General features: G+C 36.7%; 1 protein-coding gene across 4 annotated transcripts in view; it reads right to left on the bottom strand.

The window, feature by feature from the left end:
• LOC103988788 (MAP3K epsilon protein kinase 1) overlaps window positions 1–14,298 on the bottom strand; it is a 43,841-nt gene that overhangs the window by 10,479 nt on the left and 19,064 nt on the right. For 2 of the 4 annotated variants that reach the window (XM_009407420.3, XM_065188022.1), the window contains exons 7-14: window positions 13,217–13,318; window positions 8,578–8,709; window positions 6,221–6,292; window positions 6,008–6,114; window positions 3,824–4,007; window positions 3,446–3,742; window positions 2,741–3,019; window positions 2,572–2,616 (exon numbers count right to left, since the gene is read on the bottom strand). In XM_009407420.3, coding sequence (XP_009405695.2) covers window positions 2,572–2,616; window positions 2,741–3,019; window positions 3,446–3,742; window positions 3,824–4,007; window positions 6,008–6,114; window positions 6,221–6,292; window positions 8,578–8,709; window positions 13,217–13,318 — 1,218 coding nt within the window. The remainder of the gene's footprint in view (window positions 1–2,571; window positions 2,617–2,740; window positions 3,020–3,445; window positions 3,743–3,823; window positions 4,008–6,007; window positions 6,115–6,220; window positions 6,293–8,577; window positions 8,710–13,216; window positions 13,319–14,298) is intronic. The other 2 variants (XM_009407421.3, XM_009407422.3) reach the window with 2 other exon arrangements.

Here is a 14,298-nt window from a genome sequence, read left to right as displayed (position 1 = left end):
AGTAAAGGCGAGGAGTTGCAGTGTCGACAAAGGCTTCCACGAGGACGTCGAAGGAATAAATGGGGGAGAATGTCACGGACAAATTTTTAAACAAGGTGTTTGATGTAATGCTTATGTATGTCCGTGTCTTTTGGCATGTTCATGCCTTGTACAACATATAGAGGGGCGACCGAAGGCTTAATAGTCTCATTTTAGTTAGGTTGGTGGCCTCTTTAGGCTTGTAAATAAAGGTTGTGTCATGTGGACACGTGTGAGAGATTTTCGATCTGTAATGGACCATTTTACCCTTTGTTGTGCCACTGTTCAAAGCTTGTAAAGTCTGTTTGTAGTTTGCATTGTCTATGAAGTGTTTTTCGGAGATGTTTGCTTGTGGATCCCGATTGAGGCGTTCTCTCTAACCCGTTCTCTCTTTTGTTGGTCCTAAGGGACAATGGGAGGCTTCGGGGAGGCTGACCTTTGCGGACGGACACACAAGGGTGCCGCACGACTTAGGCAAAACCAGCTAAGTCCGTAACAGGGTGGCACAGGGCTGGATGAGGCTTCGGTATATCGTCGGGCGTTGAACAATCTTCACAAGTTCGCACGTTAACTTGACGGGAACTTACCTTCGCGCCCGGCACCCGGTAAGTAGTTGTTTGTGGACTTGCAACTGTTAGTTCTACCTTCTAAAGTCCTTGATTTCTCCTTCCTCTCTTTTCTCTCTTGCACTCAAGGTACTTGCTGAATTGCTTGTAAAGCTTCCCTCTTCGCGAGACGTCGGGACTTGTCCATCGCTCGTTTTCAATCTAATCAACTTTTTGTTTTACAGGTCCTTGGGGACCTGTACGAGGTTGCAACTAGGGAGAGCTAATTTGGATAAAAGAGGGATTCAATGTCAAGATTCTATCAAACATCTCTTCAAGTTATGGTTTTTAACTAATTTCCATGTTATTTTCATCATTTCATGTAATTAGCTTAAGGATTATATATATTTTTGACTGATTAGGAGTTTGATGATTAATTAAGTCCTAATTAGTAATTAAGAATGAAGATCACATTCTTTCATATGTAGATTTCTTGCATCATTTAGGAGCTCATTCTACTTGTTTAACAGCTAATAAAGGTTTATTCTTGCATGATTGGAAAGAACAATCATAATAAGTAATTGATTATCATTTCATTGGCACTTGATTATCATAACTAGGATTTTTTTCATCCTCTAGAGATAAGAAGGGTGTTCTGAGGACAACTTGATGCCAGAAAAGCACTTAAACTACAGGAGAAGGCCAGCTGAAAGGAATCTAATATCCATGCTCTAGAGGAACCAATATACATAGAGTATGAGGGTCATAGCTGATGTTGACATGGACATTTCAACCGGGTCACTCACATTATGAGCATGACAATGCAAACGACAGCATAAATGAACCAAGTCAGTTTACTTGATCTTCCAAGTCACAGCAATAACCATTACCAGGCCATAGAGAATGGGTAGGATTGCCCCTCAGTTCGACAATGTAGGTAGTATGAGGCAATCTGGATTATGAGGTTTCATCAGAAGAATTAGCACCACCCAACGTGCTCAAGTTCAATCTTGCTGCTTACCCATGGTCATCAGCAAAACAAATACAGATCAACAATGTATTTAAAGGAAAAGATGGACACTAGGAAAGTCATTATCAAGTGGTTCAACGTGCACAGGATCACAGTCCATACAAACCAAGGTCTGTGCTACCAAAGAATGATATCATCAATTCAGAAGATGAATCCCAACATACAATATCCTAAACCAAATGAGGTACATGGCACCTATCTACATGGTAAAGCAAAGATCCAAAAAAAAGACTCATAAGCAGTTCAATAGCACCAAGATGTTTGTCCTACATAGAAATTTGATATAAAGGAGCAATTATTATCTACAACATGGTAAAGAACTGAACAATAAGATGCCAGGAACACTATAAAGATTGAAATGGTACCAAACAATAAATAAAAAGAGCACCAGAATACAAGAGGTGTAAAGCTATATCATGGAAGTTGATTAGGAGTTACGACAAATAAATTGATAATCTAAATACTTGTAGACACTCAAACCCAACAAATCATGCCTCTTATTGGTAAAGGCATACCAAATTAACACATTCAGCTGCAAGATGAACTTGTACAATCACTAGGTTACTATAAAAAATGACCAACAATGCTTATTTTTGGAGTATTTGTATCAAATGAGCTCTAGAAAAAAAAAAAAGGATTGCACCTTGTTATCTTTAAAACACAACAGAATACTAATAAATTTTCTCTTGACATGAATACACAAACTATACTATCAACTATTGCACATGTGCCATCTAAATTTGGTTAAATAAGATCCATAAATTCCATGTACTTGCAAATCATTTTCAGCTTAATGAGGATTCAATTAATGAATTTGCTCAAAGAAGAACCAATGCAAAAGATTGTATAGTAACATTAAGAAATTTACATGATCAAATCATAAGGTGATAGTATCTGAAATAGTATCTGTAAAGCATCGAAAGTACATCCGATCCATCTACATTTTTTAAATTTTAATTCTAGAAAAAAAATAACCACCTGAATCGGGAAAAGGTTATCACTCGGCAGGTTTTCATCAAAGACCTGGTAAATTATAAAGCAACAACAATTAGCAAGCAAATACTTCTCAAAATTCGAGCACTATGTATAGAATATAAAGATTAGTAAGACTTGAAGACAATAGTTCACATATACTCTCCAAACTTACCGAACCATCAATATCAATTACATCATTGTGTAAACCCGTGACCATTTCCAAGAGCTTTCCACCATTGTTCTGCATTGCTCCCATTTGTTTCTGAGCCATCCTAGCTTTGAGTTCTTTTGCCAAGTCAGTTTGCTGACCAGCAGCAGATGATGAAGCTTCAAGACCTTGATCTCTCTGTTTATCTAGTGGCTGAAATAAATCATCCAAGGAAGCATCTTTTGCTGTGTCACTAAACCTACTGAGCTCATTAACTCCAAAAGAAATTGACTGCTTCGAAACCTTTAGAATAGATTGTCAGATGAGAGACAAAATTAACCAGAAAAATAGTTGAGTCCATAAATTAGTTAACCAATATTGTAAAAGATCACAGTGCCTAAAAATAGTTTATGTGGCAAGCATAGGAAAGACATAGGAAAGAACAATATTAGTAAAACCAAAAAAACCAATGAGTAACAAAAATATATTGTATTGTATCTGCAACTTGAGCTTTATAATATACCTTCTAGCCTGATGAGCGAAAAATTCTAGATCAAAACTGAGAACATAGAGGATGCCAACACAGAAATTACATGAACAAAGTCTCAAAAGAATGGGAAAATGACTTCAAATCTGTGTGCAATTGTTGACTAGAAGCCATCTTATGCTCAGAAAAAGTTAATGGTGACAAAAAAGAAAACTTCGTCACCAGAGAAACTAGTATCTCACCTTTTGAAAATTGTTTCTGTCAACTCTCGATCCAAAGGAGAACATACCACTTTCATCAGGGCTTACACCTCCATCACCTTCTGGCACTACTGGACTATTTAAAACTTCTTTAACAGGAGACTTCAAAGAGAGTTTTTCATAGATAACTAAGGTAGGATCTTTAGCAGAAAGCAGATCTTCTGCTTTACTTTCTACACCATTTAAGCAGATATTCTGAAGAGGACTGGGTTTTTTATCCTCATCGGAACATTTTATTTGAATATAATCAGTTGCCAACTGCTCTTTGTTAGATTCTTCCTGAAGCATGAATAAACACGACATCATTTTCAGTACAGTTATGAATTACTTCTTAAACGCATATCTGCAAACTGAGAAAACCTCAAGCTTTGGCTTATCACTGGGCAACAAAGAGCATAGTTGTTGAAGATCAGATACACCACTCTTTATCTTCTCTGCATATGGGCTATCACTGCCATTATGATTATCCATATTTAAATTGGTAATACCCACTGTAACATCCTCCTCAATGTTCCTGAAATTTGTACAAGTCATTGGACCAAATCTGCAGTAATAATAAGAAATAATAGCACAGCTCCATTACACATTGTAGTACTAAAGATTACATCCAATAAGCAGAAATCCAGCAAAAAAGAACTCAAACATGTAATAAAAATTTTGCAAACGATGAATCAAATGATGTATTTATTTGGTAATACCCACTGTAACATCCTACACACTGTACCAATCAATAATGTATTGGTATACACATATACTAATGGTGTTAAGCAATACCAACATACTAATCAACTTTTACATTTATTTTCATTGGTTTACCATGTGGAACATCATTTTGCCCATAAAATGAGCAGTATGTACTAGTTCATGCATGAACTGTTACGTGGATTACCCCCAGTGGTCTGGTCCGACTTATTAACAAAACTATTTATTAAATGGTTTAGCGCTCGACTTTGTGAGCCTTTTTTGCCCATGAGCCACCCACCTGCTGTCGCTCGCCATGCGCCACCAATTCCGGATATGTTTCCTCCTCTTCCTCCTCCTCCTCATCTTCCTCTATTGCTTCCTCTTCTTCCTCTACCGCATCTTTTTCTTCCTTCCTCCTCCTTTCTCCTCTTCCTCCACTGCCTCCTTTCTCTTTCTCTCTCTTCCTCCTCCATCCTCCTCTTTCTCCATTGCCTCCTCTTCTTCCTTCCTCCTTCGCCCTTCCTCCTCTTCCTCCACCGCCATCTGTTCCCTCCTTTTCCTCTTCATCTTCCTCTTCTTCCTCTACATACCAATGTACCCAGGGACTGATTCAGGTGGTCTGTTCAAGACATCAGTCCTTGGTTTACCATACCGTGGAATACTATACACCAATGTGACAAGGTTCATAAAGACACCAATAATGATATTTAGACCTTGTACACTCTTTAGTACATACACAATAAAAAAATTTTAAAGCCAGAAAAATGAGGAAATTTCAGTTTCAGTTTCAGCAAAATTCTTGGAGTTTCTGATTCAGCAATTCAGTAGTTCCAGCAGATTCAAAATAACAACTTGCAGTATCAACAAAATAAGAAAAATGAATCATAAAAAAAATATAATTTAGCACTTTTTATTAGAAACATAAATAGATTTGCAGTAAGTAAAATATAGAAAACAACGAACAGCTTTGAGAAAAATATAGAAAAAAATAAATACATTTAGTACAATATATAAGCCATTTAATGATTTTAGCAAAAAGTAATAAAACATAAATACCACAGAAAGTAAATAGCTTTGCAGTATTCAAACAATCAGTTATTTTTCCTATAAGAACTGTACAAATTAATAATAAACAAGCACAAACTTGTCTTCCAGCTGACATTACATAGATGAGGTTTGCTAGTATTGTTTTATATGCAAAATTGATATTGCCCATGATTGATTACTTTGTACAAAACTATTTATGAACCAAAAGTTTGCCCTCGCCTCAGTTTTTTTTATTAAGCTTTTACCCCTTATTTGCCCTTACCTCATTTTTTGCCCTCCCTTCATTGTAGTCTCATGAGTGGGTTCTGCAGGCCTATAATTTTGATTTCAACTGTTCGACATTGGGGACCACGACCTGCAATATGCTCCAATATAATGAGATTTTTTTACTACAAGTCACCAGTAATGACATTTATTTTTCTATTACTTAATATTTAATTCTTAATCCTTGCTTCAATACTTGTAAAAGTTCTCTTCATATGTGAGTTCCAACACAGCTTAAGAACATATTTCAATTCATTATTGAGCAAAAAATAAAAGAAAATTTTTAATTGTCTTAAACAGAATCTAATATGATCAGAATCAGTCGCCCATACAGTCCAATACATGCCCAAACCAACAAACGGAATTGATGTGTACCAACGCCAATTTGTTTGAGGGTTGGTACTGGTACTAGATCAAGATTTTACTACTTTTAATTGAACAAAAAAGAAAGTCAAAAGATGTTGTAAAGAATAAGCAACTAATGATGTATTGCAAATAGAATTCTTCATTCACATTTAGAGTAATATGCCACAGAAATAAATAGCTTACCTTATTGATCCACTTGCTTGACGCAGAGAGGAATGTAAAGCACGCCTTGAGTTTTGGATCCATGGGTGCAATAACAATGTTTTTGCATCTGGTCTGTGCATTGCATCCTGAAAATGATTCTTCAAGTAAGCAATGTTACTGAATAGATTACAAGTGGAGCAATGATGGTACCATCTTTCTACCAGAATTACTCCAAGTAATAAGTTAATCTACCTTTTTGAAACATTGATGAAGAAAATCAGTAATGTCAGGTGAGAGGCCCTCAGGAATGGGAGGATGCTCATCCTGAAAATTATATTAAATAAGACATATATGGATCACAAAAAAAATCAAGCACAATATAAAAGGTAAGCAATGATTTGTATCAGAAAAAAAAATCAAATGCCTAAGTGTTCCTTATGTCATCCATGCAAAATATTGTGCCTACATGGATCTTTCTACTAAGCTCTGTCAAGTGCAATATTGCTAGTTTAAAGAAAGATATGTCAGATCTTTCTTTTGTTAACTTTAGCAACGCTATCTTAGGTACTTCCTGACCTACACTTTAGAATACATTGCAGGGTTTGATGTCCAATAAGTTTTTGTCATTAACAAACACACATGTTCACACTAGGACAATATGGTCCAACCAAGCATAAATGATAATCCGGAAAAAAGATATTTCCTCATGCAGAAAGATAACTAAGACAATTTCAATTCTATAATAATCCACATGCCTATTTTTATGATCAATTAAAAGATATAACAATATAAAATGGACATTCAATAGCAAGATCAACAAAGAAGAGTTTGAACCAACTGCAGTTATAAACACATAATTGATTATACATTTAGAAACAAACTTACGTAAAAAAGATATATTCTAAAATGTAGTTTACCTCGACAGTTTTTGTAAAACATGGTATTTAACATATCTAAATCATAAATATTTAAATACTAAACCTATTCCGATTGCTTTAACTGATCATCTAATATTCAGATTGCTTTGTATTTGAACATCCAATTCTGTCATCCCTTAATTTACTTGCATCTTTTTTTTCAATTTTCGTGTGTTTTCTAGAGAGTAATGCTAAATTTCCTTTTCTCTTCAAACATATGTAATTACAAAGATATGCAAAGAAGCAGATAAAGAAGTTTGCAAAAAATGAGAATGGGAGAACAGCAAAAATAAGAATAGATATTTCCATCTAAAAATAAAACAAATGAATCTCACTGTTCAAATTTGTTGATTCTCATATGTTGCACATTAAAGTTTGCCAGCTTGAAAAAACTTCTGATTTGGATATCTATAGTTTAAAATACTTTCATCAAATTATTGCCAGGTGTTTCCATCTGAATCTTCATGAATATGACAGCATCATGTCAGACAGAAAATCTAATAGTATGATGCTACTCCTTATACAACCAGCAAGAACCGATGTAAATAACCTCCTAACAAAGATTCATCCATATAGTGCTAGGAGCCTGCTCGAGTTTAGGTAAGTAATTTCACATAAAAAAATTAATTGCTTTCTGAAAATGATACTTTCAGAAAATGACTTTCAACTTTTATTAGTTTGTTTATCATGACATGATGGAAGGATATATTTAGTCACTTCAGTAGTTTGTTTGCTTCTGATTATTTGGTTTTGACTGATGTACTAATTAGGTGAAACCAATTAATTCAGTGATTAGATGATCACTAAATTCCAACCGATCAGAGGGCAGTTGTTAATGGCCAACAGGTCAACCATCAAACAAATTACTAGTTGTTAGACGATCATCAACGGTTGACCATCAGCATACTGATGTTTGCCTGATTGGTTAAGTGGACGATCATTTGCAGTGACCAAGAGGTTAACAGTGATAGGTAGCAAATGTTTGTTAGCTGTTGCTAGGTCTGACCATAAACAACTTATAGTCACCAGGGTGAAATTTACTAATAAAATTTCATCCATGAACTCTGATAAAAATGGCTTATCCAGATTGGCAGCTTACATCAGTGTATAAGCAGTGGCAGTTAATGCCACATGGGGAGTGTACCAAATACCAATACCCACAAGGAAACCAGGGATGGTTATCAGTGAGTCAATTGACTCATAAATTGAATAAACTAAATCATACTAGACTGGCCAGCTTCATTAACTAGCCAGTTCAGTTATTATCCTACTTGTCTACTAAATGGACAGTACTTAATATTTTGTGGTGATATTTATTTCCTTGTTTGCCTGCCAAGGCTTGGCACTTGAACGCTTTGCCAAATTGGTTCTCAACAGTAGTGAAGAGGCCAAGGAGAAAAATACAATGGGAAGGAGTCCATGGTCCAGGTAAGCCATTCACTTTTTCCATCATGTCTTCTATTTTTTCCGTCGCCTACAACACATTCAAGACATGGAAATTTCTCATTTCATGCCAGCACATGGCCAAAAACCTCTATACCAGATAAAGCTTTATTCCTTGCGGCAGTCTCTTTGCAGCATACTATTCCACCATGTCACCAACCACATAATTTTGAATTTTAACTCTTCTATTAGCAAATTGAATGGAAATGTAGGCTGAAAAGCCACATACTGAAAGATATCTATCCATACCTGAACAATCCGAAAAAGTGCAGGCATTGGTTGCAGATCATAGTATGGTGGAACACATGTCAATAACTCAATGACAGTGCAGCCAACACTCCAGATGTCTGATGCAGCACATACACCAGACATTTCAATAACCTGAAAGAGATCAAACTATTTCATCCTCAAGAAGCATGACCATTTAAAGTTAAATGAGACATGAACTCAATAAGGTATCTGGCAAGACTCAATAAGGTATCTGGCAAGACAATTATATCTAATGAACATATTTATATACACCGCAAACATATAAAATAAAATTGACACTGTAATAAAATCTAATGATGAACCCCTTGAAATATTAGGCATCAAAATACTGCAAGAAAAAAAGATGAGCATCAGATTTTAGTGTAGTAATACTAGATATTAAGGATCGTGTACAACAAAGCCTTTTATGTAACCAGAAGAACTTCCAGGAAAAGCTGGTTTTATACAAGGGCATAGACTCAACAAATTGTAAGGAATAGATACAGGATCTAATAGACAAAATATCCAAAATAAAACCCAAGATTTTTAATTTTGGGTACTGAACCCAAACAAACCCTGAGACAAACCCGTATGGATCTGAGACATACCAGCCTACTGAGTTTCAGAAATTTTCTAAAAACAGGATAAAAAATAAAAAAAATTACTGCATGGTATAAGCCCTGTACCAGGCATACTATCCACTTTAACATGGTACAGGAGATATTTATCAATCCAACAGGTAACTGATACATAGATATAAATCAGTCAGTATGTTCATTACAGAGTCGGTACCACCTGGATGGTACAGGTTTTGCATTGGACAATTTTTTCCATCTTTTTTTTTTTATTCAAAACTTAGTACATACCAGTGTAATGAGTGTTGATACACTGGCACCGCCAAGTATGGTACCAATTTGAGCCTTGACCGGTCCAGTATGAATAAGCAAAATTGCGACCCTAGATAGGTGGTATTGCAAGCCTTAATAAAAAGTTCAAAACTACTAAAAGATTTTTTAATCATAAGGATAAATGGCTTCATTACAGGTCTACTGATAGTAGATGAAGTCAGTGATTTAAAAAGCGCTAGGCGCCAAAAGGCGCCAAGGTCCAAAAACGCCCGAGGCGCTAGGCGCTCGCCCGAGCGAAGCGAGGCGCTAAGATATAAAAATATATAATATAATTAATAAATATAATTATTTAAAATTTTAAATAAAAATATGCTATTAAATTAAAAAAATCTAAGATACAAAATCACAAAATTAATAACATTAAAATCAAAATAATATATTATTAATCTATTAATGAAAATTAATCATTTCAAAATTCAAATAAACTTAATATTAAGATTTAAGAGTATACTGAGCAGACTGAGCTTGACGGAGAAAGGAAGCAGCGTCGGCAACGGCGAGCGGCGGGGGGAAAAGGAAAGGGAGCGGGAGGCGCGAGTAGCGGGAGGGCTCGCGGGAGTTGCGAGCAGAGGGAGGGCTCGCGGCAGCTAGGAGGGCTCGCGGCAGCTGGGAGGGCTCGCGGGAGGCGCGAGCAGCGGGAGTCGCGAGCAGAGGGAAGGCTCGCGGGAGGGCTCGAGGGAGGCACGAGCAACGGGAAGGCTCGCAGGAGACGCGAGCAACGAGAGGGCTCGCGGGAGGGCTCGCAGGAGGCGCGAGCAGCGAGAGGGCTTGCGGGAGGCGCGAGCAGCGGGAAGGCTCGCGGGAGGCGCGAGCAGCGACAGCGGCGAGCAGCGTCAGCGGGAGCAGCGGCAGCGAGCGACGAGATCGCGATCGAGAGCGGCAGCGGCAGCAGGTTAGTGTTGGGTTAGGGTTAGGGTTGGGGTTATATCGGTTTAGTTGGTTCGATTGAACCAACTAACAACCGAACCAGGACCGAACCAGACCTAAAATTCTGGTTCGGTCGCCTTGATTTACCCAGGCGCTCGCCCGAAGCGCCCAGCGCCTGGGCTCGGGCGAGCGCCTAGGCGGCGCCTGTTTGAAGCGCGCCGCCTGGGACATTAGCGAGGCGCTCGGGCCTCGCCTCGCCTCGCCCGAGCGCCTAGGCGAGCGCCCGAGCGCCTTTTGCAATCACTGGATGAAGTTGGGATAGTCCTGCAGTCCAGTGAATGATTGGAATATTTAAGATGCTGGAAAATATTATGTTTTTGATATAAAAAGCTAAGAAAAAAATAAGGTCCATATAAATTGTAGAAGATGATTTCCATTTCAAATTTCTAGATAAATATTATTTTTTGATAGGAAAAGCTAAGACAATATTAAGATCCATATAAATTGTAGAAGATGATTCCCATTAAAAGTTACGGAGGATTTTGAACAGTAGGTAACAGAGAAAAGTGGAAAATAGGAGTACAGGCCTCCTTGGCCAAACCCTTAGTTAAGACATCTAATGCAACTGGAAAGACTATAGGAACTTTACCTCACTGTCATTGTACATCACTCAACCAAAGTTTCTTAGTCATTATTGGACTCAAATAAGGCATACCAGCACATCTTTAATTTCCATAATGCAACAATTCAGTTATACCAGTCTAGAAGCCTCTACACAACTGTATCATCTACCTACCTTTCCTTCTTTCAGGCACCTAATATTGATCTAATCATCTAAATTTATCAATCTGACTAAGTGGTCTAAATAAAAGTTGAACAAACAGATCTTTCTAAATCAAGGACTCTTGCATATCAACAGGTCCCAGAAGACTAAGTAGCTGAATCTTAAAATTACTTTGCCATAGCTAGACTGCTCCAAACATTTCTTCCAAGGAAATAAACACAATGGTCACAGGAAATTAATTAAACAATCATCTTGAAAACTAAGTAATTGGATCTTAAAATTACTTTGACATAGCTAGACTACTCCAATCATATCCTCAAGGAAAATTGATATAATGACCACATGTGATCAATTAAATAAGCATAAATAGACACCCAATACTCCTTCATTAAAAAAATCATAAAATTAGAAATTGCATTTTCCAGTTTGCTCATTTTCTTGCAAAAGATTCGAATGGCTAAATCAGATGACAGTAAATTGCTTTCTATTATAACATTATTTTTTCTAGCAACTGCAATCTAGAATTTGTACACATGCTTGAGCATCAGACACAAATCCATCTATGTATACATGTAAGAACATCAACAATTTAAAATGTATATACATATACAAAACAGACGCTTGCCTGAACACCACAAACTATAGTAATAGAGCAGCTTGCACGAAGAGAACCAGAAATGCATGCACTAATCAGCATGCCTGAAACCCATACATGCTGAAATATAAATCATCAGAAAGTTGAAGTGTTTATTGAGGCCAGTTTCTAACTACATATCATGTAACCTGGCCGAAACAGTAAGTCTAATAAAAGACTTGAATCCAGACCAGTCAGCTTGAATCCTGATTGATATGTATATATAATCTTTATGTATGATTCAAAGCCATTCAATCGGTAAATGGACAAGCTTGCATAACAATAGATAGAAAGCTTCCCCTAAAATTTCCTTTGCCTCTTCTTGACTTTGCACGTCTCCTCTTTGACTACCATTTGCTTACGAACAATCATCAGCATGATATCATTACTACTATACTCACCATATTCATCCTCAACCTGCTCTCATATCAACACCCTCCCATTTTGTCCTTATCATTTAAGTTATAACCATTATTAATAAAAATAAAGATAAAAAGCTGTTATCTATATTTCATTTGAAATTGATATGTTTATCATAGAGATAAATAAAACTAAATGGGGACTTGCTGCTTCTCATTATTTTGTACCGGAGAAACACTATAAGTTGCTCCTATATTTCAAAGCAGGCAAGGAAGCACTACTACAGCACATATCAGATAAGCTGCAAGAAAGACCCTTTATGGCCGAGTTTTTTCTTGGGGAAGAACATATTACAAACTAGTAAGATGCTCAAATAGGCAGCCATTGCTAAAAATTAGCATAAGAATTCCATGGAGCAATATTAACTAGATACTTACTACATGGTAGAGTGAAAAAAAGGAAGAAATAGATCATAGTAAAACATGATAGACAAAAAGAGCCATAAAATAGACTAAATTTTCAGAAGATCGATCATGAAGCAGAAAAGACAGCCTTCCCATGATATTTTGCAGTTTCATTCTGTTCTTTAATTAGCACCTAGTTGTGGTTATACAGACCAGGGTCTGTCGTACCGAACCGTACCTCCCGGTACGGGCGGTACGTACCGGTCCGATAGGTTGTCGGTACGCGAACCGTCTGTTACCGGTCCGAGTGTACTGTAGCACTGTAGCAGTGCTACAGTGCTCGGCACACCTGGGTATACCGCTCGGTATACCGTACCGTACCGGTACCGAGCCCAGGTCGAAATACCGGTACGGTACGGTATTGTGAACCTTGATACAGACAATGTTCATTAACCTGACAAGCCAAAGTTAAAGATTTATTGAAGGCTAATGTTTGTTCACTAATCATTGGTCAAACATAGGCATAAAGTGTTATAGCAAGTTCCTAATAATCATCTGAGTCTAAATTTCTACATTGTCTTAAGTCTTAACAACTATAAAAACTGTTAATGTGAATGAAAAATTATGGACGAAGACTGGCAAATATACACAGGTAAATACCCAATACTCCGATAGTGTTTACCTCGGGGGCCATCCAATATGGTGTTCCAACCACTGAATGTGTATTAACATCTGCCTCAGTGAGCTTTGTTGCAACTCCAAAGTCAGCAAGTTTAACAAGGCCCTAAAGATAATTCTTAAAGATGTCAAAACAATTACAAAAACACAAAAATAAGCATCAAAATCAAGTCCAAGTTATATGTGCTGAAAAGTTCACAGCAATCATCTTGAGAAAACAATATCAAACAGCTCAAAGAAGAGAATTCTAAAGAACTTAACTAAATAATTTAATCTAACCATGTACTTGCCAAACGATTAAGTTCTTTAAACAAGAATAACGCAAACAATAGAGAGCACAGGATACACCATCTGCTTCCACAAGTATATGCCAGAATAGGCACATACAGGTAGATGCACAAAAACAGGTGTGGGAGTTTATCAATAGGAACATGTATCATTATATATAACTGTAGTATAAGAAAGCAAGGTCAAAGAAAGAGACAGTTATCTTCATTCCATATAGAGACAGAAACACCTAACTTGTGTTGTAAAAATTGCAAGTGCCAATAGACATGCAACAACTTAGTTGACACATTCATCCGATATTATTTATAACCATTTCTTTAAGATGAAAAGCTGCAACAGTATAGATTCTTAGACTACTTTTTTTCTCTTTGCTGTTTACGGTCTTAGCAAAAAAAAAAAATACAGGAAACTATGTGGATCCTTGATATCTTCTTTCCAGCAATCTATGCTAGAAATTGTGTCATAAAAAAATAAGGCAACAATTAACAAAGAGTAGACATTATGTTATAGAAAATGTCATCAGAAAGTGACCGTAGAAAGACTTGATTTAAAATAACAATTGAATCCATATATACCAGCCAATGTTTTCCAGTCAAATCAAGGACCAACAAAGAAACCATAAACTACACACCACTCAGTATATCATTTTTTCAGTGATACCAAATGTTTCAGGTCAGTATATCGCTTGGTACCTTTGTATTGTACCAGTCAAACTGGTTGCCAAAACCATTATAGGACCAATATTTAAAAATATTGTTAGTGCATCAACTCAAATGTCTGTATCAAGGTAACAACTGG

Source organism: Musa acuminata, chromosome BXJ1-6 (genome assembly GCF_036884655.1).
Source record: "Musa acuminata AAA Group cultivar baxijiao chromosome BXJ1-6, Cavendish_Baxijiao_AAA, whole genome shotgun sequence".
NCBI classification, from domain to species: domain Eukaryota; kingdom Viridiplantae; phylum Streptophyta; class Magnoliopsida; order Zingiberales; family Musaceae; genus Musa; species Musa acuminata.
Note: the sequence above shows the minus strand (reverse complement) of the source record. Positions and strands in the feature narration are given on the sequence as shown.